Below are 27,748 nucleotides of genomic sequence, written 5' to 3'. Positions count from 1 at the left end.
GGCCATCAAACCATGTCCCAAAGTGCCATCTCCACACACTTCTTGAACACCTCCAGGGATGGGAAACTCCACCACCTCCCTGAGCAGCCTGTTCCAATCCCTGACCATGCTTACAGCAAAGAAATCTTTCCTCAGCTTCAACCCAAACCTCCCCAGCCCCATGTCAGGCCATTTCCTCTCATTCTATCACCTGAGACCAGGGAGAAGAGACCAACCCCTGCCTGGCTCCAACCTCCTTTCAGGGAGTTGTAGAGAACACTGAGGTCTCCCCCTCAGCCTCCTCTTCCCCAGACTACACAACCCCACCTCCCTCAGCTGTTCCTCACCAGATCTGTTCTCCAGGCTCTTTTTTGCCCTTCTCTGGACACTTCATGCAACTCAGAGCTTATAGCCTCTGCTCCATGAGGATCTACCCTCCCCATATCTTGCTTGAAGGCAGCCTTGTACCCAAGATTTGTGGGATTTGCTGGAAAAGGCCCTTTCAGGTCAGTGCTAGGAAGGTGAGGACAACACAGAGAGTCCTACAGACAGTTCTCAAAGAGGGCCATGAGGCTTAAACCCCATCCTTGCTCCCACTTGTTGCATCCCACCCCACTTCCACTCCTTTCCCACCAGGCTCCCCACACACAGCTCTTTTGCTATAGAAAGGTACAGCTGAGTCTCAAAATCACATAGAGTCTTTGTGGACTTCTTGCTGACAGTCTCCATCACTTCACTGCCCTGTAAGGGACAATTACCTACAGTTCCCTTTCTACTAATGGCCAGACTGTGGCCCAGGGAGATTCAAACCTCAATACCAGTAAGAGCCATTTACCCTCTTCAGTTCTTCCCTGACCTGGAAAGCCTCCATGTAGGGGTTTAGGTCCCCACCCAAAGAGTGTGCTCATCCTGATCATAGAGTCAGTAAGGTTGGAAAAGACCTTCAAGATCATCCAGTCCAGCCTATCACCCAGCACCACCTAATCAACTCAACCATGGCACCAAGTGCCTCATCCAGGCTCTTCCTAAACACCTCCAGGGATGGGGACTCCACCACCTCCCTGGGCAGCACATCCCAATGGTCAATCTCTCTTGCTGGGAAGAACTTCTTCCTCACATCCAGCCTGAACCTCCCCCCTGGCACAGCTTGAGTGATTATTGGCCAGGAATGAAAGAGCTCTCGTGATTTAGGCTCTGGAGAGCAGAACAGAAGGCAGCAGCTTGGTACCTTGAGTAAGAGCAGAAGCAAAGAATCCATAAAGCTGTCCTCCTCTCTGCCTCCCTCCCTCCCTTTTGGACACATCTTTCAAAGCTTCACCTCCAAGAGTGGCATTCCAAAAGCCACAACCTTATCAAGGGAGAAGGAGCACAGCCCAGGCCTTGCTGGTCCCCAGAGGACACAAAAATGACATAAGAACAAATAAACCCCCAGATTACATTGCAGGAAGCCCCCACTGAGGCCTTTGAGAGACACACATGCAGGCTGTGGACTGCAGCCCCCTGGGCTTTGCAGGCTCCAGGGATGCTTCTTCATTCTGCCAACATTAATAAGACGTCACTTGAGGTCATTGCTCACACCAAAAGCCAAAGCTCTCCAGCTCCTCTTATCTGCTCCCCTGTCTTTATCCAGCTGGAAAGCACTGTGTATTCATTTAGCCATCTTTCAGACACGGTCTGCTTATTCATCACGTCTTAAAAGGGCCCTCAGGCAGTGTGGAAGCACTTAGAGGAGGGATGGACTTATCAGAGCTGTGGTTTTTCCACTTGGGGCCATCACTCCCTGGGGTCTCTGAGGCTTGCATTCAAAGGGAAGGGCTGGTGCCAGCAGGCTTGATGCTCACCCCCTGCACTGGGAAGCTTTTCAGGAACTCTAGACAGGCAGTTGATTAAAGTGATGGCAGTGGAAGAGAAAAATGAGGAGGTGGAAGCCTCTCAGAAGATGGAGAGCAGCAGAGATGGTATGAGAGCACAGCCCAGCTGCCTGTTCTTTCATTTCCAACATCATTTCTGCCACTGCAGTGACTCCCAGGGGAGCCAGACTCAAAGGGGGAACCCCCAAAGCCACAGTGGACTAGGAGAGAAACACTGACTTCACAATCACTGGGGTAAAGCCTCCCCACCCCAGGTGGCACCCACCTTTGCTGTGTGATTCCCAGGAGCCCAAAGGGCTGCTCAGCAATTTCTGCATCTCAAAACACCTTCCTTGACTTGAAGCCCATCAGCCAGCACACAGAACAGCCCTTGCCCCTGCAGAAGAAAACTCAAGTCCAAAGGAGCACCCTGGCAGTGCCTAAAATAAGCTCCTCCCAGCTGAAGCAGCCATTCTTCCATGACCTTGAAACTGTGGGTCCAGAGCACACCCCCCTAAAGGGGACAGGCTGCAAGACTTGTGGCTGTTCAGCCTGGAGAAGAGAAGGCTGTGGGGAGACCTTAGAGCAGCCTTCCAGCAGCATAGAATAAACCAGGTTAGAAAAGACCTTGGGGATCATTGAGTCCAACCTATCACCCAGCACCATCTGATCAACTCAACCATGGCACCAAGTGCCTCAGCCAGGCTCTTTTTAAACACCTCCAGGGATGGGGACTCCACCACCTCCCTGGGCAGCACATCCCAATGGCCAATCTCTCTTGCTGGGAAGAATTTCTTCCTAACATCCAGCCTGAACCTCCCCTGGTGCAGCTTGGGACTGTGTCCTCTTGTTCTGGTGCTGATTGCCTGAAGGGAGGTTGTAGCCAGCTGGGGGTTGGTCTCTTCTCCCAGGCAAGCAGCACCAGAACAAGAGGACACAGTCTCAAGCTGCACCAGGGGAAGTTTAGGCTGGAGGTGAGGAGAAAGTTCTTCCCAGCAAGAGAGATTGGCCACTGGAATGTGCTGCCCAGGGAGGTGGTGGAGTCCCCATCCCTGGAGGTGTTCAAGAGGGGATTGGATGTGGCACTTGGTGCCATGGTCTAGTCAGGAGGTCTGTGGTGCCAGGTTGGACTTGATGATCTTTGAGGTCTCTTCCAACCTTGGTGATTCTGTGCACACACATACACCCCACACACACACACCATTTTTTTCCTTGCATTACAAGATTCAAAGCAAAGGAAAGGAGGAGAACATTGCCACAGCTTCAGTTCTGGAGCTCTTTGGGGCTTTCATCTGAGGCTGCCACGAAACCCACACTCAAACCTCTGCTACTTTGCAGTCTGGGGGGGGGAGGGAAAAAAAGCAAGCAAGCATGGAACACGTTTTTAATTCCTATTTTTGGTCATGGCTGAGGCTTAGCACCAGCCCTGACAGAGCTGCATGCCTCCTAGTGCAGAGCTGGCTGACAGCCAGCCAGCTGAGAAGGTCACAGTCTGCTCACTTAAAGACCACAGGGAGACATCCACTGAAATTCCTCTGAGGTTCTCTGCCTGCATGACAAGGTGGCATCAAAAAAAAAACAGGGTAATACCAAACCTGAGCCAGCTTTGATGGAGCTAAGAGATAGCCCAGGGTTGCCCAGTTCTCCATCCCTGCCTGGGTTTGCCCTTCTCAGGTCGCTCCATCAAGCTCCTGCAGGACCTCTGCAAGGGGAGAACGTGCTGCATCACACCACCAGGTGAGGACATCTCTGTCAGCAGGTCTGCAGCAGCAGCACAGAGCTGGTTTACCCTGCCTCTCCCAGCCAGAGCAGGGGTTCCCAGGGCAGGGCACACAGAGCTGCTCTGGGTACACAGCCCACTTCACGCTGGTATTTGAAGTGCTCAGAGGCAGCCTGGAGAGCCTAAGTACCTTCTCCAGGCCAACACGTGGTCCTCAGGCAGGGCCAGGAGCTGCCACCACCATTCCCTGCTGCTTCTGACTTGCACATGAGCAGCTTCTGAGGGCTGGGGACCAGCTGTGTCCCTCCGGAGCCCTTCACCGGCTGCATTTTGGGGCTGGGGGGGGAACCACTGCACGTGTCACAAACCCAGGGGAAACAAAAGCTCTTTGTGGTGTTAGCACTCATTAGTGCCCTGAAACCCTCTGTTGGGGAGGGCCAAAAGACACTTGAACAGTTGCCACATCTCAACTTGATTCTTCTCCTGGCTGGCAGCAAAAGCTCACTGTGCACGGGGAGCTGCATCCCAATCTCCTCTCCTCCTAGGAACATCCACTGCAGCTACCTGAAAACCTTGGATCACCCCAATGAGCTGAGCCTGCTTGGGGGGGGGAGGTGTGTTTGAACACAGATCTTTTCCTAGAGACAGGAGGAGAAAACCAACTCAATCCTGTTTCTAAAGAGCTTTAATGCATAGCCAAGGGAGAGCAGCTCCTCTGCAAACGAGCCTGCTGGGTCTGAAGTGTTAGCCACTTGAGATAGCACAGAGAAGCCATGGTCCCTGCCCTTTTTATATCTTATTGCCTAGTTCTGGAAACCATCCTGTGAGTAGCCACTTGGACTTTAATAGGCTGAATCACTGCTCAAACCATCATGTGCTTAGAAATGTTTACAGGAGTGGGCCTGAAACAGAGATACCGGAGCAGGGGGAAGGAAAAAGAAGACAGAAGTTGAGCTAAAAGCTGCAGCCAGGGATGAAAGAGTCATGTCTGGAGGGTTTCAGCACTGCTGCTGCTTGGGTTGAAGGGCAGTTGCCTCCCCAGGTGCAACACTAAGGAGTCCAGCACCTGGGAGGTGCCCAGAAGTCATTCCCTCTGCCAGTGAGCGAGACCAGGAACAGCAGTGCCCGGGGCAGAGGTACCAGCAAATGGCATCTGAAGGAATGCATGGCCCCTGGCACTGGGAGTCACAGGACCTGCTGGGAATGGCTCATGGAAGGGTCTAAACCTGCAGGGTGAACCCCATGTTCATCCAAAAGAATCCTAGAACAGTTTGGGTTGGAAAAGAGCTCCAAGATCACCAAGCCTGAAAGCAAGCCAACGCCTCCATGGCCATGAAACCATGCCCCAGGGTGCCATGGCCACAGCTTTCTTGAACACCTCCAGGGATGGGGACTCCACCACCTCCCTGGGCAGCCTCTTCCAATGCCTGACCACTCCTCTAGGAAAGAGATTTCTCCTGATATCCAACCTAAACCTCTGCTGCTGTAACTTGAGGCCGTTTCATCTCACTCCATCACCTGATACTAGGGAAAAGACAACGACCCCCACCTCACTCCAGCCTCCTTCCAGAGAGGTGTAGACCAAAACTCCAGATCCCCCCAGCTGCTCCTCACCAGACCTGCTCTCCAGCCTTTCAGCAGCTTTGTTTCCCTTCTCTGAACACACTCCAGCACTTTAATGTCCTTCTTTTAGTGAGGGGCCCAGAACTGGACTCAGGATTCAAGGTGTGGCCTCACCAGTGCCAAGTACAGGGCATTGAGCATAGAACCATGGAATTGTCCAGGTTGCAAGAGACCTCTAAAGGTCATCTAGTCCAAGCAATGATCACAGAATCACCAAGGTTGGAAGAGACCTCAAAGATCACCAAGTCCAACCTGGCACCACAGACCCCATGACTAAACCATGGCACCAAGTGCCACATCCAATCCCCTCTTGAACACCTCCAGGGATGGTGGCTCCACCACCTCCCTGGGCAGCACATCCCAATGGCTAACAGCTCTCTCAGTGAAGAGCTTTCTCCTCACCTTGAGGCTAAACTTCCCCTGGCACAGCTTGAGACTGTGTCCTCTTGTTCTGGTGCTGCTTGCCTGGGAGAAGAGACCAACCCCACTGACAAGCAACAAAAAGCAGCAGAGGAAGGGTAGCCTGACAGTGCCTTTCCCTTGAAGAGCACCCAAAGCACACACACAGGGGCACATAGTTCACTCCAGTGAATGGTGTTGCCCCCTGCCATTTACCATCAGAAGAAAATTCCTATCATCTGCCCTGTGCTCAGCACTGCTCAGGCCACACCTGGAGTCCTGGGTCCAGTTCTGGGCCCCTTAGCTCAGGAAAGATGTTGAGATGCTGGAAGGTGTCCAGAGAAGGGCAACAAAGCTGGGGAGGGGTCTGGAGCACAGCCCTGGGAGGAGAGGCTGAGGGAGCTGGGGTTGCTTAGCCTGCAGAAGAGGAGGCTCAGGGGAGACCTTCTTGCTCTCTACAGCTCCCTGAAGGGAGGTTGGAGCCAGGTGGGGGTTGGTCTCTTCTCCCAGGCAAGCAGCACCAGAACAAGAGGACACAGTCTCAAGCTGTGCCAGGGGAAGCTTAGGCTGGAGATGAGGAAGAAATTCTTGCCAGCAAGAGAGATTGGCCATTGGGATGTGCTGCCCAGGGAGGTGGTGGAGTCCCCATCCCTGGAGGTGTTTAGGAAGAGCCTGGCTGAGTTGATCAGATGGTGCTGGGTGATAGGTTGGACTGAATGATCTCTGAGGTCTTTTCCAACCTGGTTAATTCTATTCTATATCTCTGGGCCATTAATCTGCTCCCTCTTCCTGGGTTTATCCTTTACTCAAGGTGTCTCTTTGGGGCTGTGAGCTCAAGAGTAGCCTTAGCTCACACTTTAGGAAACTTCCTGAGGGTGACAGAGCCCTGGAGCAGGCTGCCCAGGGGGGTTGTGGAGTCTCCCTCTCTGGAGAGATTCAAAACTCACCTGGATGTGCTGCTGTGTGATCTGTAGGGGATCCTGCTCTGGCAGGGGGGGGTTGGACTGGATGAGCTTTAGAGATCCCTGAATTGCAGTGGTTCTTGGACTGGTCCTGGCTGCCACACATGCTATTTTTAACTGGCATGGAGGCTCAGGGTGCTGCCAGCCAGGCAGGGTACATTTAAGGGCATGGTGAAAAGGAAGCTTTCTGGGGGTTAGTGGTAAGATTCCCACCAACTTCAGCAGCTTTCAGCTCAAGCCTCCTGTGAGATAAACCTCAGGCCCCTACCAGACTGCTCTGGCATGAGATCTGGGGAGGCTGCCGTTGGCTTTGAGACTTTGACTCCAGGCCAAGCGATTGCAGCTCCTGCTTTAGGAGAAAAGGAAACAGAAAGGAACTACAAGCTTAAAGGATTAGAAGGAAGAGCTAAAAATAACCCCACCCCCCCCCAGCAATGCCAGACCCCAAACTTTTACTGCTTTCCTTGCAGAGAGGATGAGTTTTCCTGTTGCTTTACGAAGGGAAATCAGCCTTGGAAGAACAGGATGCTGGTGGAAAGCTTAGGGATAATGCTCTCCAAGAGCAGACTTGTTCCTGTTGCTCCCTCTGGCACTCATCCTCTGGCTAAACACAGAGGAGAGCAAAGGATTCAGCCTCTTCCTGGGGAGTATTTCCCAGCCACTACAGCTGATTACAGTGAAGGCTTGCAGCCCATCACTGTCTAAAGAGAACACAATTCAAAGATAGAATAGAACAGAATTAACCAGGTTGGAAAAGACCTTGGAGATCATCCAGTCCAACCTATCACCCAGTCCAACCTATCACCCAGCACCATCTGATCAACTCAACCATGGCACCAAGTGCCTCATCCAGCCTCTTCCTAAACACCTCAAGGGAGGTGGTGGAGTCACCATCCTTGGAGGGCCCAGAGGAGGCCACAAACCTGATCCTAGGGCTGGAAGCCCTCTGCTGTGAGGAACAGGCTGAGCAAGTTGTGGTTATTCAGCCTGAAGAGGAGAAGGCACAAAAGAGACCTTATGGCAGCCTTCCAGCACCTGAAGGTGCCAAGAAGGAAGGTGGGGGCAGACTTTTGAGCAGGTCCTGTTGTGTCTGGACAGGGGCTGGTGGTTTAAACTAAACAGAGGGTGATTTGGACTAGAGAGAAGGGAGAAAAGTTATACACTGAGGGTGGTGAGACCTTGGCCCAGGTTGCCCAGAGAGGCAGTAGGTGTCCCAGCCCTGGAAGCATTCCAGGCCAGGCTTAGTGGGGCTCTGAGCAGCCTGATCTACTTGCACATTTCCTTGCTGAGTGCAGGGTGGTTGGACCAGAAGAGCTTTAAAGGTCCCTTCTAACCCAAAACATTCTATAGGTGTATGATTTCTACTTGTGCAGCTTATAATGGAGACAGAAGAGCAGAGCAATGGCCTTGCCTCCCTCCTGCATGGGTTGTCAATCTCCTCCTGCCTTTTCCTTCAGGTCTACATTGTCCTTCCTATGGCATTCAGGTAGAGGTGGAACAGGGCTGGACAAGAGGGTGTGGGAACAGCAAACTGGGAGACACCATGCTGGCTAGAAGGGATGGGAGGTGTGAGGGTGAGGAATGGAGAGCTGCATGGATATTGGAACACAGAACTAACCAGGTTGGAAAAGACCTTGGAGATCATCAAGTGCAACCTAGCAGCCAGCACCATCTGATCAACTAAACCATGGCACCAAGGGTCTCAGCCAGGCTCTTCCTAAACACTTCCAGGGATGGAGACTCCACCACCTCCCTGGGCAGCACATCCCAATGGCCAATCTCTCTTGCTGGGAAGAATTTCTTCCTAACATCCAGCCTGAACCTCCCCTGGCACAGCTTGAGACTGTGTCCTCTTGTTCTGGTGCTGCTTGCCTGGGAGAAGAGACCAACCCCCACGTGGCTACAACCTCCCTTCAGGGAGTTGTAGAGAGCAAGAAGGTCTCCCCTGAGCCTCCTCTTCTCCAGGCTAAGCAACCCCAGCTCCCTCAGCCTCTCCTCCCAGGGCTGTGCTCCAGACCCCTCCCCAGCCTCATTGCCTTTCTCTGGACACCTTCCAGCAACTCAACATCTTTCTTCAACTGAGAGGCTCTTGAGATGGGGAAAGACAATCCCAGAGGTACCATGGGCTGGAGGTCCAATGCCACCTGCCAACTAAAAATAGCTTAGAAATGGTGCTGGGGTCGTGAGCCCTAAGCAGGAGGTTGGACTTGACCATCTCAAAGGTCTCTTCCAGGCTCTCTGCAGCATTGTGGTTCTAGAGTTGGTTCTAACCAGGTGGGATTTCAGCTGCTGAGCTAGGTGGGCTGCAAGGCCAAAGGAAGCCCAGCTCCTGTGTGAGCATCACCCCACTGGGGGGGGTGTTGGCCAAGCACCTACTCCAGCCTTTGAGCTTTGCCTGCTGTTGCCATTCAAAGCCAGTGCTGTGCGAGGCCTGGCTCATGGCTAGGATCTACCAAAAGCTTATCTAAGCTTTTAGACCAAACCAAAACCCCCCAGAATCCCAGCTTTCAATCCAGTTGATCCTGCCTCGGGGGCCTGGCTGACCTTTAGGGGGTCCTGGCTGACCTTTAGGGGGTCCTTGAGATCGTATCCCCCAACCTCAGACCCTTCCCAGGTCGCTCCACCTCTGCTGAACAGAAGCAGGAGCAGGTGCCACCAAGCCAGCCCTCAAGGAGGGATTTTGGGGGTGGGGGGCAGTGAAAGAAGAGCAAAGAACCACCTTCAGGCTCCTCCTGAGCAGACAGCTCCACTCCTGAGAGGGAGCCCAACGCTTGGACCCAAAATAACTCCGCAGGCAGAGATATGTTACATATTTATTGGAGGCAGAAATTGGGCAGGAAATGGCTATAAAACACACATTTGGAAGAAAAAAAGGGGGTGGGGGGTGGGGGGGAGATTTATGGCTCTTTTGCAAATCTGAGTCATATCTTGCTGCATCCCCCAAGGCAGGAATACCCTAATCACTAACATACCCCAAACATGGATGCACAGTGGGCTGAGAATTGCTTCCTTCTGGCCCCAGCTCCAGCTAAAGACGTGATAGGGATTGAGCTACTTTATCTGACAGCTGGCAAATGAATTGCCAATTCATTCTGAGCTCAGAGGGGGGATTTTTTTGGGTGCCCCACCCCCTCCCCCTTAAAAAAAAAAACCCAAGAAGGTCCTTTTATATGTGTCTTTGATCAGTCAAGGCCTTGACAAATTATTTTCTGAGGAATTCCTTCAGCCCTAATGCCACAAGGAGGAAAAAGAGAAGGGGGGGGGGGGGGGGGGGGAGAGAAAAAAGGATTTGCTCTCAAAGAAAAGCTTTTATGTCTCAAATATTGCAGCAAGGTAAAGGGATTTCCTCCATCCCACCCCCACCCCCATCCTCCTCAGCTCCTTCTCATCAAGAAATGGAAGCAAGGTAGCCTGAAGATTCTTTTTCCCCACCCCCAGCCCACCTAAAGCCAGGAGGCAGAATGGGAGGGGGAAGCACTGCCAGGTCTCCCAGCCTGATTCCTCCCCAGCGTGGGGGGAGCACTGTGAACCCTAGCAGAGGCTGAATGGAAAGGTCATGGTCATCAATGACACTAATCAAGAGGCCCTTCAGCACTAGCAGGAGCCATGGGAGCAGAGGACAGCTCAGGGTTGTGTCACCAAGGAGCTGCTTGCTTGCCAGGAGCAGCAGCTCTGAGCGCTTTGGAAGGGTCGAGATGCGAGGGAAGGATCCTCCTGCTGGCACTGCTGGGGTCACTCCGAAGTGTGAGGATCAAGAAGGGTTTGCTGCTCTCCTGGGAGAGTCTGGGGCAGGGGGAGGGAAAAGCTCCCTGCTTTTACTCTTTTCATCCAGCCCTTTTGTAGAATCAGCCAGCTTGGAAGAGACCTCAGAGAGCATCAGGTCCAACCTAATGCCTAACACCTCCTGACAACTAAACCATGGCTCCAAGTGCCACATCCAAGCCTTTGGTGAACACCTCCAGGGATGGGGACTCCACCACCTCCCTGGGCAGCACATCCCAATGGCCAATCTCTCTTGCTGGGAAGAATTTCTTCCTAACCTCCAGCCTGAACCTCCCCTGGCACAGCTTGAGACTGTGTCCTCTTGTTCTGGTGCTGCTTGCCTGGGAGAAGAGACCAACCCCCACCTGGCTACAACCTCCCTTCAGGGAGTTGGAGAGAGCAAGAAGGTCTCCCCTGAGCCTCCTCTTCTGCAGGCTAAGCAACCCCAGCTCCCTCAGCCTCTCCTCCCAGGGCTGCGCTCCAGACCCCTCCCCAGCCTTGTTACCCTTCTCTGGACACCTTCAAGTGTCTCAATGTCCTTCTTAAATTGAGGAGCCCAGAACTGGACACAAGCTGCACCCCAAGGCTATATGAGCAGAACCAGAGCCAGTAGGTCCAGAGAAATGATCCTAAATGGTGTATGAGAAGACCAGAGACCAAGAGCAGGAAAAGAGGAAACACTACTCCGTGGTGAGCACCTCATGGCCTTTGGATGAGGATTGTTCTGAGAACCCCAGGGACAAATCTTTTATTCATCACAGCCCAGGTCTGAACAAAATCTGGGAGTGAAATATGGATGACCTTGGGATCCCTGGAGCTAGCAATGGGGATATCCCAACAGCACAAAGCACCCCAGTGGTACTGCCATGTGTTACTGCTGACATTCTCCACGTGCCAGGGCACACCACAAGGAGGAAGAGCAGCAGCAGATCACTCCCCTCATGATGACAAACATGACACCAATAGCTTCATGCAAGCTTAAAACCATCTCAACAGCAGCACTTATGGATGCAGGCAACTAGCAGAGCCCTCAGTCCCTTGCTGCTAAAGGGCTCACCATGCACTGCAGGAGGTTTCTGCCCACTTTCCAATCCAGGGCTCTGCTTTCTGGTCATAATTCAAGCAGTGTTTTCTTTTACTGCCCTGAGGCAAGTGACAAAACATTTGTGAGGCCTTTAGCACAGGACAAATAGTGCCCCTCAGGGCAGAGTCACAGAATCATTTCAGTTGGAAGAGACCTTTAAGACCATCCAGGCCAAGTATGCATAGAATTGCCAGGGTTGGAAGGGACCTCAAGGCTCAGCCAGTTCCACCCCCCTGCCATGGGCAGGGACACCTCACACTGCAGCAGGTTGCTCACAGCCATATCCAGCCTGGCTGCAAACACCTCTGGGGATGAGGCTTCTGCCACCTCCCTGGGCAACCTATTAAGCCAGCACTGCCAGGTCACCATTAAACTGTGTCCCTCAGTGCCACATCTCCACAGCCTTCCAGTCCCTCCAATCCAATCCAATCCAGCATTGCCCTGAGCAGCCTGTTCCAGGGCTTAACAATCCTTCAGGAGAAGATATTATTCCTTATGTCCAACCTCAGCCTCCCCTGAGGCAACCTGAGGTTGCTGCTCCTTCTCCTCTGCCTCGCTGCATGGGAGAAGGGACTGAACCCCATCTGCTCCAGAGAGCAAATGAAGTCTCCCCTCAACCTCTTCTTCTCCAGGCTGAGCAACCCCAGTTCCCTCAGCTGCTGCTCACCAGCTCTGTTCTCCAGACCCTTCAGCAGCTCTGTTGTCCTTCCCTGGGCACACTCCAGCATCAGGGCCCCTCAGTTTAGGAAAGATGGTGAGATGCTGGAAGGTGTCCAGAGAAGGGCAACAAAGCTGGGGAGGGGTCTGGAGCACAGCCCTGGGAGGAGAGGCTGAGGGAGCTGGGGTTGCTTAGCCTGCAGAAGAGGAGGCTCAGGGGAGACCTTCTTGCTCTCTACAACTCCCTGAAGGGAGGTTGGAGTCAGGTGGGGATTTGTCTCTCCTCCCAGGCAACCAGCACCAGAGCAAGAAGATAGAGTCTCAAGCTGTGCCAGGGGAGGTTTAGGATGTTAGGAAGAAATTCTTCCCAGCAAGAGAGATTGGCCATTGGGATGTGCTGCCCAGGGAGGTGGTGGAGTCCCCATCCCTGGGGGTGTTTGAGTAGAGCCTGGCTGAGTTCCTTGGTGCCATGGCTTAGTTGATCAGATGGTGTTGGGTGATAGGTTGGACTGGATGATCTCAAAGGTCTTTTCCAACCTGGTTAATTCTATTCTATTCTGAAATGTCCTCCTTGAAGCAAAGGGCCCAACTCTGACCCCAGTGTTCCAGGTGCAGCCTCACCAGCACCCAGCACAGGGGGATAGTTGCTGCCCTGCTCCTGCTGACCACACTCATCCTGATGTAAGCCAGGATGCTGGCTCAGGGACACACTACTGAGTCACCCTCAGCCAGCTACTGACCAGCAGCCCCTTACAAGAGTTGCAGACTTCACAGCCCCAAGTGAGAACAGGCACCCCTTCACAGAGACCAACTCCCACACCTCCCCCACTCCCCAGTTTTGACTTACTCAGTGCTGCTGAGCTGAGAGCATCCCCAGGAACCACCACTGCCAAACCTCCATGGCAGAGCAGAGCCTTGCCCTTGTCTCTGCCTTTAATCCCTGTGCTGGGTGGGCAGGGCTACCCAGGTGGAAATAATCCCAGTGGGAAGGCTTGGGAGCATCTCCAGCTGCTGCTGCCTAACTCAGGGCAGCTGCAGCCCCCACAGCACTTTCCATTTGCTCATGGGGAGCAGTGGTCATTGCCCAGGGATTCCTAGGAGAGGGCTGATGCTAGCAGCACAGCTGGCCAGAGTGCCCAGACTTGCCACCCTGCCCCAACTTGCCACCCTGCCCCACCAGCAGCTCTTCAGATTGGCAGTGGGAGCCACTGCACCTAAAGCACAGAATGGGTTGAGTTGGATTGGAAGAGACCCTTAAAGGTCATAGAATCACCTGGTTGGAAAAGAGCTCAAGATCATCAAGCACAACCTTAACCTAACATCTCTCTGTACACAACTGTTAGGCCATGGCCCTTAGCTCCTCATGCAATCATCTTATAAACACCTCCAGGGACAGTGACTCCACCACCTCCCTGGACAGCCTCTTCCAGTGCCTGATGACCCTTTTGGTGCCTTCTCCCAGGCAAGCAGCACCAGAACAAGAGGACACAGTCTCAAGCTCTGCCAGGGGAGGTTCAGGCTGGATGTGAGGAGAAAGTTCTTCACTGAGAGAGTCATTGGCCATTGGAATGTGCTGCCCAGGGAGGTGGTGGAGTCCCCACCCCTGGAGGTGTTCAAGAGGGGATTGGATGTGGCACTTGGAGCCATGGTTTAGTCATGGGGTCTGTGGTGCCAGGTTGGACTCGATGATCTCTGAGGTCTCTTCCAACCTTGGTGATTCTGTGATTCTATAATGCCTAACACCAGTTTCCAGTGAAGGGGCATCCACAGCTTCTCTGGACAAGCTGTGCCAACCTCTCACCCCTTGATTCATTCCAGAGGGGAGCCCTGGCAGACACTCCCTGGCTTTTAGCTGCACTTTGCTGTAGCTGAGTCCTCCCAGGAGCTGAGCCAAGCACAGCCAGGAGCAGCTGCTGAGGCTGGGGGATTTGTTTCAACCAAGGCAAGGAAGCAGGCAGGAGCCACGGGAGAGCTGCTGGCTGGGGGGGAGGCTTCCAAGTGCAACACCTGAGGATTTTTCCCCTCTGAAACCTTTTCAGGTTGAAGAATTTCCTTTGAAATCTCAAAAAGAGGAAAAAGCTTCTCAATGTAAACATGAGCTCTCTCCCTTTTTTTTGGTATCCTTTTTGGGGGGGGGGGGGGGTGAGAATTTGTTCAAGCCACTTCTGGACCATTTTCCATTCACTTTCAGCTTGGAAATTTTTATTGCTTTAAGGGGGGGGGGGGGGGGGGGGGGGCGGGGGGGGGGCGGGGAAGGAGAGGGAAAAAAAAGTATTTGCTTTTTCCAGAGAGAACTCAGAAAGAAAAGCAAACTCTTTTTTTTCCTTCTGGTCTGGGGATGAGTTCTAGCCCCACCCCCAGGCAGGTCAGTTTGCTTTGCCCTGCCTCATTTCCCCCTCTAGTACATTTTCCAACTTTACACATGAGAGAAAGAGGGAAAAGAAAAGGAAGGGAGGGAGAAAGGGAGGGAGAAAAGGAAGGAAAGGAAGGGAGGGAAGGGAAAAAAGAAAAGGAAGGAAGGAAGGAGGGATGGAGGGAAGGAAGGGGAGGGAGGGAAGGAAGGGGAGGGGGGGAAGGGGGGGGGAGGGAGGGAAGGGGAGGGAAGGAAGGGAGGGGAGGGAGGGGAGGGAGGAAGGGGAGGGAGGGGAGGGGAGGGAAGGGAGGAAGGGGAGGGAGGGAAGGGATGGAAGGGGAGGGAGGGAAGGGATGGAAGGGGAGGGAGGGAAGGGATGGAAGGGGAGGGAGGAAGAAAGAAGGAAAGGAAGAAAGGAAGAAAGAAGAAGAAATGAGGGCAGAGGGAGAGAAACTCAGGATCTCTTGAGAGTTTCATATACTCTCAGAACTCCAGGAACTGGGAAATCTAAGAGGAGAGGGGGGGGGAAACCCCAAACCTCCACTTGTGCAAATCACCTGAGAGCCATCATGAAATTGTCAGAGTTGGCAGCAGCAGCAAATCTCTGACACTGTGGCTTGGATTTATGAGCAAGAATCCTGAGGCTTTGAGATATGTTTGGGTTTTTTTTTCCCCCCCTCAGCCCTGGAGGCACAAAGGTGGTTTTGGGGAGGTTGGCTGTGCCCTGAGAGCGCAGCACTGAGCAGGAGAGAGGAGACTGTGCCCCTCTCAGCCATCCTCCTCCCTAAGCTAAACCTTGGCAAGGCAGGGCTGGGAGCTGCCGGTCCCGGCGGGTACCACGGAGAGGAAAATCCACCTCCCAAACCCACTCAGCATCCTAACCTGGAACTTGAAATGTGGAGGGGAGCTGATAGGGGCAGACAAAGAGCTCTCTGTGCCTGCTCAGGGCATCTGCAGCCTCCCTAGGTAGGAGCCACTGTAACTGCAGGGAGGGTTTTTAGCCCAGGAAGGCAGCTGGAAAAACAGCCTTGAAACCACAGCCTGGGGATTGGTGTTTGCGCCTTAAAAGATGCTTTGAGCTGAGGTTGGGTTTCTTGCTCTCCTTCTCTGCTTGAAGGAACTGCACAGCCTGAGCTTCTTTATTATGGTTCATCTCTGAAGCCTTGTTTTCCCTTCTGCCTGCCGAGCTTGCGTGGCTGCTTTCCACCCTGCCAGAGCAAGGAGCTAGCGCCAAGGCTCCTCACCAAAAGGGAGAGCTTTGAGACAAGGAGATGGCCTGCCCATGAGGAGGAGGATGGGCCACAGTTGCTGCCTTCACCCACCACACCAGCCCTTCTCCTTGCCTGGCTTTGCAGGGCTCCTGCTGGAGCTCAGCTCTCTCCTCACACAGAGGCACTCTTCGCCTTTCAACAAGTTCTGCTCTCCTGGTCTCTTCCACCACCACCCTCCCCAGGTCCTATGGCAGAGGCATTCCAAGTCCTGCTCTCCTGCTCTCTTCCACCACCACCCTCCCCAGGTCCTATGGCAGAGGCATTCCAAGTCCTGCTCTCCTGGTCTCTTCACAGAATCACCAAGGTTGGAAGAGACTTCAAAGATCATCAAGTCCAACCTGGCACCACAGACCCCATGACTAAACCATGGCACCAAGTGCCACATTCAATCCCCTCTTGAACACCTCCAGGGATGGGGACTCCACCACCTCCCTGGGCAGCACATTCCAATGGTCAATTACTCTTTTTGGGAAGAACTTTCTCCTCACCTCCAGCCTAAACTTCCCCTGGTGCAGCTTGAGACTGTGTCCTCTTGTTCTGGTGCTGGTTGCTTGAAAGAAGAGACCAACTCCCTCCTGGCTACAACCTCCCTTCAGGGAGTTGCAGAGAGCAAGAAGGTCTCCCCTAAGCCTCCCCTTCTCCAGGCTAAGCAACCCCAGCTCCCTCAGCCTCTCCTCCCAGGGCTGTGCTCCAAACCCCTCCCCAGCTTTGTTGCCCTTCTCTGGACACATTCAAGAGTCTCAATGTCCTTCTTAAACTGAGGGGCCCAGAACTGGGCACAGTACTCAAGGTGTGGCCTAACCAGTGCTGAGCACAGGGCAGAATGACCTCCCTGCTCCTGCTGGCCATACTATTCTTGATGCAGACCAGGATGCCTTTGGCCTTCTTGGCCACCTGGGCACACTGACTTCCACCACCACCCTCCCCAGGTCCTATGGCAGAGGCATTCCAAGTCCATCCCACCCTTGACACCCTCACTGGTATTTATGGGAAGCCACCAGGCAACCCTAAGGCTTGGTCTGTGGCTCCTAAGGAACTCATAGGCAAGAAGGGAAAGGTTGGTGGTGGCCACTCTTGGCCACCAAGGGACTCTTGGTCCCTTGTACCATGCTAGGATGGTCTTCCTCAAGTTTCAAGGCCTCCTGTGGATCAGTTGCCAATTTAGCTTTGAGCAGGGTGAAGTCTGCAGTCTCTGTTGTCTGACTCTTCCAATGACACCAACTCCTGTATATATTTTCCCCTGTTTGTTTGACTGCTATCCTCTTCATCATCTTTAGCATATTATCATTATCATCACCTTATCATCTTTAGCATATTACCATCATCATCATCATCATCTTTAACATATTACCATTATCATCATCTTATCATCTGCTAAGGAAGAGGTCTGTAAGAAGAGAAAAGAAGAAAATCTCTCCAGCCTCACACAAACAAACTCACAACCAAAGGAAGAGAACCATCTCACAGAACTGTTAGGGTCAGAAGGGACCTCAAGGCTCAGCCAGTTCCAACCCCCCTGCCATGGGCCAGGGACACCTCACACTGCAGCAGGTTGCTCACAGCCACATCCAGCCAGGCCTTAAAAACCTCCAAGGATAAGGCTTCCACCACCTCCACCTGTCACATCCTCCCACCTGCCTTCATCCCAGGTGTGGCAGGTCCACCCCCCTCCCACTGATGACCTCCTTGCTCCTCATGCCAATGTGGCTCCCTGAGGGTACACCCTCGAGAAGCTACCTCAGCCTTCTAAGGGGTGGATGTCAAAATGACAGTTTCTTGCCAGTGGTACCCAGTAACAGGATGAGGAACAACAGCTATAAGCTGGAATACAGGATGCTGAGTGTGTCCAGAGGAGGGCAATGAGGCTGGGGAGAGGTCTAGAGCACAGCCCTGAGAGGAGAGGCTGAGGGAGCTGGGGTTGCTTAGCCTGGAGAAGAGGAGGCTCAGGGGAGACCTTCTTGCTCTCTCCAACTCCCTGAAGGGAGGTTGGAGCCAGGTGGGGGTTGGTCTCTTCTCCCAGGCACCCAGCACCAGAACAAGAGGACACAGTCTCAAGCTGTGCCAGGGGAGGTTTAGGCTGGAGGTGACAAGAAAGTTCTTCCCAGAGAGAGCTGTTGGCCATTGGGATGTGCTGCCCAGGGAGGTGGTGGAGTCCCCATCCCTGGAGGTGTTCAACAATGGATTGGATGTGGCACTTGGTGCCATGGTTTAGTTAGTCAGGAGGTGTTGGGTGAGAGGTTGGACTTGGTGATCTCTGAGGTCTGTTCCAACCTTATTGATTCTATGACTCTATGCAAGCTTGAGGCTTTCCTTCCAAAGCTTGAGAAACAGTCACCCTTGTGGCCTCAGTTTCCACATCTCTGGTGAGAGCTCTTTACTTAGGGAGTAACCACTGGCCATTTAATGGCATGGAAGTTACCAGGGAGTGATAAGATGATGACATAATTAGCAGTGGGATAATGAAGCCTGGGAAGTCCAGCACAGCTGAGAGCTACCCACGGTGCCATCCTTCAGTCCTTAACTCCAGATGCCATTGACTCCATCAGTAATCTTGGACAGCTGCATGCTCTGGAAGAACAGCATGTGACTGCCTGAGCAATGCAGTGGTTGAGTCAGTCCCTGGAGGTGGCTCCAAGGAGACAGCTTTGTGTGTGACACAAGGTCCCAGTGGTGCCCACAGAAGGGCTTCTCCGTGTCTACATCTCCTTCTGCCTGCTGATGTGGTCACAATACCCAGAGTGAGCCCCCAGGGTAGCAGAGCATCACATTTTGACTGCATCTAACCCAGCTTTTATGGAACCCAGTTGTTGCAAGGGGAAGACACTGCAAGCAGAGCCAGCCAGAGAAAGCTGTGCTGCAGCCAGTGCTGGGACAACCCCAGCAGACACCATCCCCAGCTCACAGAATCATAGAATCAACCAGGTTGGAAAAGACCTCAGAGAGCATCAAGTTCAACCTATTACCTAATCCCTAACACCTCCTGACAACTAAACCATGGCTCCAAGTGCCACATCCAAGCCTTCTTTGAACACTTCCAGGGATGGGGACTCCACCACCTCCCTGGGCAGCACATCCCAATGGCCAATCTCTCTTGCTGGGAGGAACTTTCTCTTCACCTCCAGCCTAAGCTTCCCCTGGCACAGCTTGAGACTGTGTCCTCTTGTTCTGGTGCTGCTTGCCTGGGAGAAGAGACCAACCCCCACCTGGCTCCAACCTCCCTTCAGGGAGTTGGAGAGAGCAAGAAGGTCTCCCCTGAGCCTCCTCTTCTGCAGGCTAAGCAACCCCAGCTCCCTCAGCCTCTCCTCCCAGGGCTGTGCTCCAGACCCCTCCCCAGCCTCGTTGCCCTTCTCAGGACACATTCAAGTATCTCAATGTCCTTCTTAAATTGAGGAGCCCAGAACTGGACACAGTGCTCAAGGTGTGGCCAAACCAGTGCTAACCTAACCAGGTCCCACCATGGGACAGCTGGGAGGGCACATCACCTGGGAGTGCAATGAAGTCTCCCCTCAACCTCCTTTCCTCCAGGCTGAGCAACCCCTGGGCTCCAGACCCTTCACCAGCTTCGTTGCCTGTCTCTGGGCACACCCCAGCACCTCACTGTGCTTCTTGGAGTGAGGACATACAGGGATTTGAAGAGGAAAGCACAGCTAGGTAGGGTTTGTTTCACTCTTCTTAACCTCTGGCTCTGGCTACCTGGCTGCAACTCCCTCATCCCCACACATTCCCACTTCATTACCAGTTAATGAGGGACTCCTCTTAATTCCAAGTAAGTGTGAATTCTACAGAGTGTGCACAGACTGGGGAGGGGGGGAACCCCAGAATACCAAGCACACCTTCCTCTCATGAAGTATTTAACCCCTTTGGCTGAGCTGCTTTGCTGGCTTTGACATACCAAGAGGTACTGGAATTCCCAGGCAGAAGAAATAAACAGTGCCAGGAACTGTTACACCAGAAGCTGGAATCACCTATGAAAACCTTTATCCTCATGGATATGGAGACAGGAAGATGTTTGGATGTTAGGAGGAAGTTCTTTGGACAATAGGAAGAAGTTCAGTGGGAGTTAGGAAGTTCTTTACTCTGGAGGTGGTGAGGCACTGGAACAGGGTACCCCCAGAGGTCGTGGATGCTCCTTCCCTGAAGGTGTTCAAGGCCAGGCTGGATGAGGCTGTGAGAAACCTGGTCTAGGGGGGAAGGTGTCCCTGCCTATGGGGAGGGTGGGCTGGTTGGAACCAGATGATCTTTCAGGTCCCTTCCAACCCAAACCATCCTATGGGTGTGTGATTCTTTCTGGTTTTAGGAGAAGAAGGAAGAGCAGAGCCAATAAAATGGAAGTCTGGCATTGGAAACAAGCCTCAGCATCATTTTTATAAGCCAGCATTTCCTTTCTGCTGTCTGCATCCTGTTCCCCCACCTCCTCCCCTAGCTGCTTCAGAGCCCCACTTGTGGCAAATTCAGCAGGAGACAAGCTGTGGATGTTGGCAGGTCTGAAACGTGCCCCACACTTCCATCCAGCTGATGGACCACAAAGAGAGGGGGGAGATGGCAAGGGAAGAAGAGAAACAGAATCACACACCAGTGGGAAAGGAGATGAGTTTATGGGGCTTGGCCCTGCAGAGATGTGGTTTTATGGGGGGTGGTGGAAGGAAACAGCACCCTGCAGGGAGTGACTTCACGAGGCCTGGGCGAGGTAGGTACCTGCTGGTCTTGGTGGTGGCTTTGTGAAGCCTCTTTCTGGTTGAAAAGAAACTACAGGAAGGGCATTGAGGGGCTGGAGTGTGCCCAGAGAAGGGCAACAGAGCTGCTGAAGGGTCTGGAGAACAGAGCTGGTGAGCAGCAGCTGAGGGAACTGGGGTGGTTTAGTTTAGGGAAGAGGAGATTGAAGGGAGACCTCATTGCTCTCTGGAGCAGATGGGGTTCAGTCCCTTCTCCCATGCAGCGAGGCAGAGGAGAAGGAGCAGGTTGCCTCAGGTTGCCTCAGGGGAGGCTGAGGTTGGACATAAGGAATAATTTCTTCTCTAGAAGGATTGTTAAGCTCTGGAACAGGCTGCTCAGGGCAGTGCTGGATTGGAGGGACTGGAAAGCTGTGGAGATGTGGCACTGAGGGACAGAGTTTGGTGCTGACCTGGCAGTGCTGGCTTAATAGGTTGCCCAGGGAGGTGGCAGAAGCCTCATCCCCAGAGGTTTTTGCAGCCAGGCTGAGGGAACTGGGGTTGTTTAGTCTGCAGAAGATGAAGCTGAGAGGAGACCTTATTGCTCTCTACAACTCCCTGAATGGAGGTTGAAGTGGGGGTGTGTTTAGGCCACATCTTGAGTCCTGTGTCCAGTTCAGGGCTCCTCAGTTTAAGAAGGACATTGAGACACTTGAAGGTGTCCAGAGAAGGGCAGTGAGGCTGGGGAGGGGTCTGGAGCACAGCCCTGTGAGGAGAGGCTGAGGGAGCTGGGGTTGCTTAGCCTGCAGAAGAGGCTCAGGGGAGACCTTCTTGCTCTCTACATCTCCCTGCAGGGAGGTTGTAGCCAGGTGGGGGTTGGTCTCTTCTCCCAGGCAAGCAGCACCAGAACAAGAGGACACAGTCTCAAGCTGTGCCAGTTTAGGCTGGAGGTGAGGAGAAAGCTCTTCCCAGCAAGAGAGATTGGCCATTGGGATGTGCTGCCCAGGGAGGTGGTGGAGTTCCCATCCCTGGAGGTGTTCAAGAGGGGATTGGATGTGGCACTTGGTGCCATGGTTTAGTTAGTCAGGAGGTCTGTGGTGCCAGGTTGGACTGAATGCTCTGAGAGTCAATAAGGTTGGAAAAGACCTCAATGATTCCATGACTGGGGGTTGGGTTGGGAGAGAAGTGAAAGGAAGAAATATCTATATATTATTATTTATTATATAACACTGTCAACATCAACACCACCAAAAAAAAAAACCCAAAAAGGGGTAAAAAAAAAGGAAAAGAAAAAGTAACATCCTAGTTGTTGGTTTGTTTTGTTTTTGTTCAAGCACTCTGTGTCCAGAAAAGGCAGCAGGAGGTTTGGTGTCCCTTTGGAGAACAAACAAAAATAGAGCAGGGAGGAGAGCACCGAGGGGGGGGGGAGGAGGGACATGAGGGGGGGGGGCAGGGGCTGGAGGTGGCAGCAACGCAAAGTGGGGAGGGGGAAAGGGGGAGGACGGGGGAGGGGGGGGGGGGAGGAGTGTGCTGAGCTGCTGGGGGGGGGGGGGGGGTCCTTTTGAACTCAAAGAAAGAGAAAAACAAAACGAAAGAGGGAAGGAGGGAAGTGGGGAGCAAGTCAAGGGCGAGGCCGAGGGCTGCTTCATCTGCTGGCAGGCAGTGTCCAGCCCTCTGGAGCGCTGTCGGTGAGCATTCGCTTGAAGGAGTCTTGAAGACACTCTCAGTTTCCTTATCAGCAAAGGGTCTTCCTTCTGTTGCTGTTGTTGTTCCTTTTCCCATTGATTATTTCTTTCCCCCACCAACCCCCTCCCCTCCCTTCCCTCCCCACCCCCACCCCCCCCGAGGGCTAACGCTCTTGGCGCTTCTCTGCCCGCCCTGGTTAGCTGTTCTCGCTCCACTCTGGCACCATGCCCACGCCGTGGACCGAGTGGTACTGGTGGGGGGAAAGGGTTCGAGGCACGCCGTGGGAATAGAGGAACTCTGCTGGCTGTAAGCTGCTGGGAGGGGACTGGATACCGGTTTGAGGTCCACACTGCCGGACGATGGGCTGGTGAGAAACGGAGCTCTGGTGCTGGAACATGCTGTGGGTGTCCCCGAGCTGCGGGGAGGTGTGGTTGGCCACGCCGCTGAGGCGAGGCATGAGCGGCCCGGAGGTGAAGTGGGCAGAGAAGTGTTGGTAGGGTAACCTGTCCATGGGCTGCATGGCAGACACTGTGCAACTGCTGTAGGAGGGCACGCTGGGCCACGTGTTACAGCTGATGTCTTCTAGGCTGGGCACTGGGTCCGTGGGGGGAGCGGAGCTGGCGTACATACACGCTTGGCGCTGGGCTGACTCAGTCCTGTATGAAGTGTTCAGTCCCTGCTGCTGGGAGTAACTGGACCTGTAGAAAGGATCCTCTTCGGCTGGAGAGGTTTCCATGTAGGGCTTCTTGTAAGGATGCTCGGTGGTGGAACATTCCTCATCTGTTGGGAGAGAAAACTCCTGGTAGCGAGCGACAATACCGTGCCCTCAGCTCAGCCTCCCTCTCCTCGGCCCTCACTGCAGCAAGGACACAGCCTGAGCTGGTCCAGACACCTCTCCCACTTATGCCATAGAATCAGAGAATTCTCAGGGTTGGAAGGGACCTTAAGGATCAGCCAGTTCCAACCCCCCTGCCATGGCCAGGGACCTCACACCACAGCAGGCTGCTCACAGCCACATCCAGCCTGGCCTTCAAAACCTCCAGGGATGAGGCTTTCACCACCACCAGTGTCTCATCACCCTCATGGGGAACAACTTCTTCCTAACATTCAATCTGAATCTACCCCTTTCTAGGTTTTTTTCCATCCCCCCCCAGTCCTATCCCTCCCTGACACCCTCAAAAGTCCCTTCCCAGCTGTCTTGTAGCCCCCTACAGATACTGGAAGGCCACAATTAGGTCTCCTTGGAGCCTTCTCTTCTCCAGACTGAACAACCCCAACTCCCTCAGTCTGTCCTCCTAGCAGAGCAGCTCCAGCTCTCTGCTCATCCTCATGGCCCTTCTCTGGACACCTTCCAGCACCTCCAGATCATTCCTGTAGCAGAGGCTCCAGAACTGGACACAGTGCTCCAGGTGTGGTCTCACCAGAGTAGAGGGGAAGAATCACCTCCCTCGACCTGCTGGCTGTGCTTCTCTTGCTGCAGCCCCTTCCCTCCAGCATGTCTGAATACTATGCCCTCAGCTGATGCTCCTTCTCCTTGGTCCTCTTTTTAGCAGGGACACAGTCTGAGCTGGTCCAGACACTTCTCCCAGTTATGTCAACATAATTCCAGCTCCTTTCCTTGGAATCAATCTGCATCAAAGCCTTCTGAAACCAAGCCTTGCACTTGGCCCTGCCTGCTGCACTGGGGAAGGAGTTAACTTGGAGCTCTGGAAGGGGAAAGAAAATAATAATCCAGGTTGGAAGATGCAGGAGGGATCCTGGTGCTTAGTTTGCTGAGTGATACCCCATGTGCACCCCCACAGTGCCAAGCTCCTGGCATCCTTTCTGCTGGCACTTTGACAAGGGGAGGAACATCTGGCTGTGGATCTAAGAGAAAGCTCCACTCCCAGCTGAGAGGTTCAGAGCTGAAGCTTTTAACTAGAAGCCTCTGAAATGATATAGGTCTAGGTTAGCCACAAGGAGAAATTTCTCCCCCAGAAGGGTTGTCAAGCCCTAGAACAGGCTGCCCAGGGCAGTGGTGGAGTCCTTATCCCTGGAGGGGTTTCAAAGTCGTGGGGAGGTGGTGCTGAGGGACATGGTTTAGCAGTGATCTGGCAGTTGGACTTGATGATCTGAAAGGTCTCTTCCAACCAAAAAGGATTCTGTGATTTTTGAGATAAGGGAGACCAAAATGGAGACTACAATAAAAATCCTCCCCCCCAAGGGGAGCATCAGCCTTGGCACAGCTGAAACAATCCACTTTGGAGTTTCACAGCTGCAGCCTTTAGCTGTGCCAAGGGAGCAGGGGACATAAACCCCTGCCAGGCCGTGGTGTGCTGTGTGCTGGAGCCAAGGGTGACAGAAAAGAAAAGTAACTTTCACAGCTAGAAACAGCCAGGCACAGCTTGCAGAGCCCTTTGTTTCCCTGCAGCATCCCCGGGGCCAAGGCAGGGAAGGAGATAAACAATGTAGGTGAAATCTCTAGAGTGAAGCAACATGAAGCCATGAGCATGGACTCATTTATTCCTCCACAGGGTCATCAAGTGAAATCCAGCTCTGCTGGAATGGATGGCAAAGTTCCCAGGGACAAGCACTTCAGCAAGAGATTTTAAGGACAGCAAGGCAAGGGAAGAAGAGCTGCTCCTGACCTGGATTAACTTTGCTGCTGCTGCTGCTTCAAGAACAAGATTTCTGGGGCAAGAAGAAAACCTCCCCATTATACTTCAGGTCCTTTTGGCTGCACCCTTAGAATCACAGAATTGTTAGGCTTGGAAGGGACCTCAAGGCTCAGCCAGTTCCAACTCCCCTGCCATGGGCAGGGACACCTCACACTACAGCAGGTTGCTCAGAGCCAAATCCAGCCTGGCCTTAAAAACCCTCTAGGGATGAGGCTTCTACCACCTCCCTGGGCAACCTGTTCCAATCCCTGACCACTCTTGCATCAAAGACATTTTTCCTCATCTCCAACCTAACCCTCCCCTGCTACAATTTCAGGACATTCCCTCTCCTCCTATTACCTGATACTAGGGAGAAGAAACCAGCTCCCACCTCACTCCAACCTCCCCCCAGGGAGCTGTAGAGAGCAATGAGGTCTCCCCTCAGCCTTCTTTTCTCCACACTGACCACCCCCAGTTCCCTCAGCTGCTCCTCACCAGACCTTCCTCCAGACCCTCCACCAACTGCATTGCTTTTCTCTGGGCACACTTCAGCACCTCAATGTCCTTCTGGGAGTCAGGGGTCCAAAACTGAAGCTGTGGCCTCACCACTTCCCAGTACACTAACACAATAACTACCCCTTAGTCCTGCTGGCCACACTGTTTCTGTCCCAGGCCAGGATGCTGTTGGCTTCACGGCCACCTGACCACACAAGCAGGGACACAGTCCCCTGAAAGACCAAGAGCTGGAAGCACAGAACTGAGCTCCCTTCTATTGCAGGAGGAATAAATTAAGCCACACCTTGAGTCCTGGGTCCAGTTCTGGGCTCCTCAGTGTAGAAAAGATGTTGAGTTGCTGGACCATGTCCAGAGAAGGGTAACAAAACTGGGGAGGGGTCTGGAGCACAGCCCTGGGAGGAGAGGCTGAGGGAGCTGGGGTTGCTTAGCCTGAAGAAGAGGATGCTCAGAGGAGACCTTCTTGCTCTCTACAACTCCCTGAAGGGAGGTTGTAGCTAGGTGGGGGTTGGTCTCTTCTCCCAGGCAACCAGCACCAGAACAAGAGGACACAGTCTCAAGCTGTGCCAGGGGAGGTTTAGGCTGGATGTTAGGAAGAAATTCTTCCCAGCAAGAGAGATTGGCCATTGGGATGTGCTGCCCAGGGAGGTGGTGGAGTCCCCATCCCTGGAGGTGTTTAGGAAGAGCCTGGCTGAGGCCCTTGGTGCCGTGGTTTAGTTGATCAGATGGCGTTGGGTGATAGATTGGACTCGATGACCCCAAAGGTCTCTTCCAACCTGGTTAATTCTGTATAGCTGGAAGAGCAGCCTGAGCTCTGGCTTTTACAGCCAGGCTGTAAGTTTTGGATCTCCAAGCCACCACTGAGTAATAAGCAGACTGGGGTGGAGAAAACAATGTCTTGTAAAACCAGGCATTGTTCTGCTAATGAGGTTTTCAGCATCGCACCGCGGCGCTCCGCTGGCGTTGGGAGCCATCGGCTTGGGGTTTGCCTCTTCAGTTTCATTCTGAGTTTGATTGTTTTCCTTAAATACACAACAGGCACACTCTGGGTTGGTTGGGTTGGTTTGGTGGTGGTTTGTTTTTTTTCCATTGTGGAAAACTAGGCTTAACTTGCAACCTGAGGCTGCTGGGTTTGCCACGGGACCATTGCGCTGCTTGCCACGACCCCGGTAGAGCTGCGGGGCTACAGGATCTGCTGCCAGAGCTCAGGGCAGGAAGAGAGAGAGAAACAGAAAGCAACCAGGATGGCAGTGAAAAACCCTCTAGGTGACCACTCTTGTCTTCTGTGAGCTCTTCTGATGGCTCTGGTGCTCTGGGGGCCGTCAAGAGAAGGACATGGACCTCTTGGAGAGGGTTCCAGAGGAGGGTCGCAAAGATGACCAGAGGGCAGGAGCACCTCTCCTGCAAAGACAGGCTGAGAGAGCTGGGGTTGGTCAGCCTGGAGAAGGGAAGGCTCCAAGGAGACTTTAGAGCAGCCTTCCACTACAGGAAGGGGCTATGGGAAAGCTAGGGAGAGACTTTCTACAAGGGCTTGTATAAGAATGGAATAAGAATAAACCAGGCTGGAAAAGACCTTCAAGATCATTGAGTCCAACCAGTGACAGGATAAGGGATTTTAAACTGGAGACATGTAGATTTAGATTGGACTCCAGAAAAAAGTTCTGTACTCTGAGGGTGGTGAGATACTGGAACAGGCTGCCCAGGGAGGAGATGGAGGCTGCATCCCTGGAGGTGTTCAAGAAACCTGTGGTCATGGCACTCTGGGACACCGTTTGATGGCCATGGTGGTGTTGGGTTGCTGGTTAGACTTGATGATCTTAGAGACCTTTCGCAACCAACCTGATCTAGTTGGGGATATCCCTGCTTACTGCAGAGGGGTTGGACAAGATGGCCTCTAGGGTCAGCTAGACCCTTCCAACCCAATGCATTCTGTGAGTCATTCTCTGATTGTATGCCATGTGAAAGGGCACTGTCACTCTAGATAGCAAGATGTGTAAGGACACTGTACCCATCCCCGTGGAGGTCACAGTCACTAAGAAAGGATTGCAGCCTACCCTAACAGCTTCTGCCTGCCCTCTGGCCCCTCCTCCTGGAGGTTTTCCCATCTATGCAGCCTCAAAGTGCTGGAGAGGGAAAAGAACAGTCCATCTTCATCATCAGATGGGATGGTGCCAGCTGATGAGTTCACACCAACCCAGACTCTCTAGTCTGATCCCACCACTCCTCACAGAGAGGACCCAAGCCAGCATGGAGCAAATTAAGCCCATCCCCATGGCCTGTGGAGCAAATCAGAGGGTGGAAAGGAGACTTCTTCAAGTAAGAGAATGGCAAAAGGTGGACAAGTCAGAGCTGCCACACAATAATGAAGGCTGAGTTCAAAGCCAGCTCTACCTGCTCTGGAACCTGGGCAGCCTGTCTCAAGCTCACAATTGTCTTGCTGAAGAGCCTCTCACCTTCTCAGCATCAACTTAAGCAGGACATAGGAAATAACTGTCTGGTTTGCTCTGGGCTTCATCCTTGAATGCCCATTCCCTGGTAACACTTCACTGTCCTTTTCCTGTTGCCACCTAGCCCTAGGAGGCGGTGGGCACCTCTGGGAGCTGC

The 27,748-nt window shown here is 53.2% G+C and overlaps 1 protein-coding gene across 1 annotated transcript in view; it reads right to left on the bottom strand.

Moving 5' to 3' along the window:
• Window positions 1-22,191: 22,191 nt before the first annotated feature.
• TBX5 (T-box transcription factor 5) overlaps window positions 22,192-27,748 on the bottom strand; it is a 47,690-nt gene continuing 42,133 nt past the window's right edge. The window contains exon 9 of the mRNA XM_054173065.1: window positions 22,192-22,775. Within this exon, the coding sequence (XP_054029040.1) occupies window positions 22,192-22,775 (584 nt within the window). The remainder of the gene's footprint in view (window positions 22,776-27,748) is intronic.

The sequence above is a fragment of the Dryobates pubescens genome, chromosome 25 (genome assembly GCF_014839835.1).
Source record: "Dryobates pubescens isolate bDryPub1 chromosome 25, bDryPub1.pri, whole genome shotgun sequence".
NCBI lineage: Eukaryota > Metazoa > Chordata > Aves > Piciformes > Picidae > Dryobates > Dryobates pubescens.
Note: the sequence above shows the minus strand (reverse complement) of the source record. Positions and strands in the feature narration are given on the sequence as shown.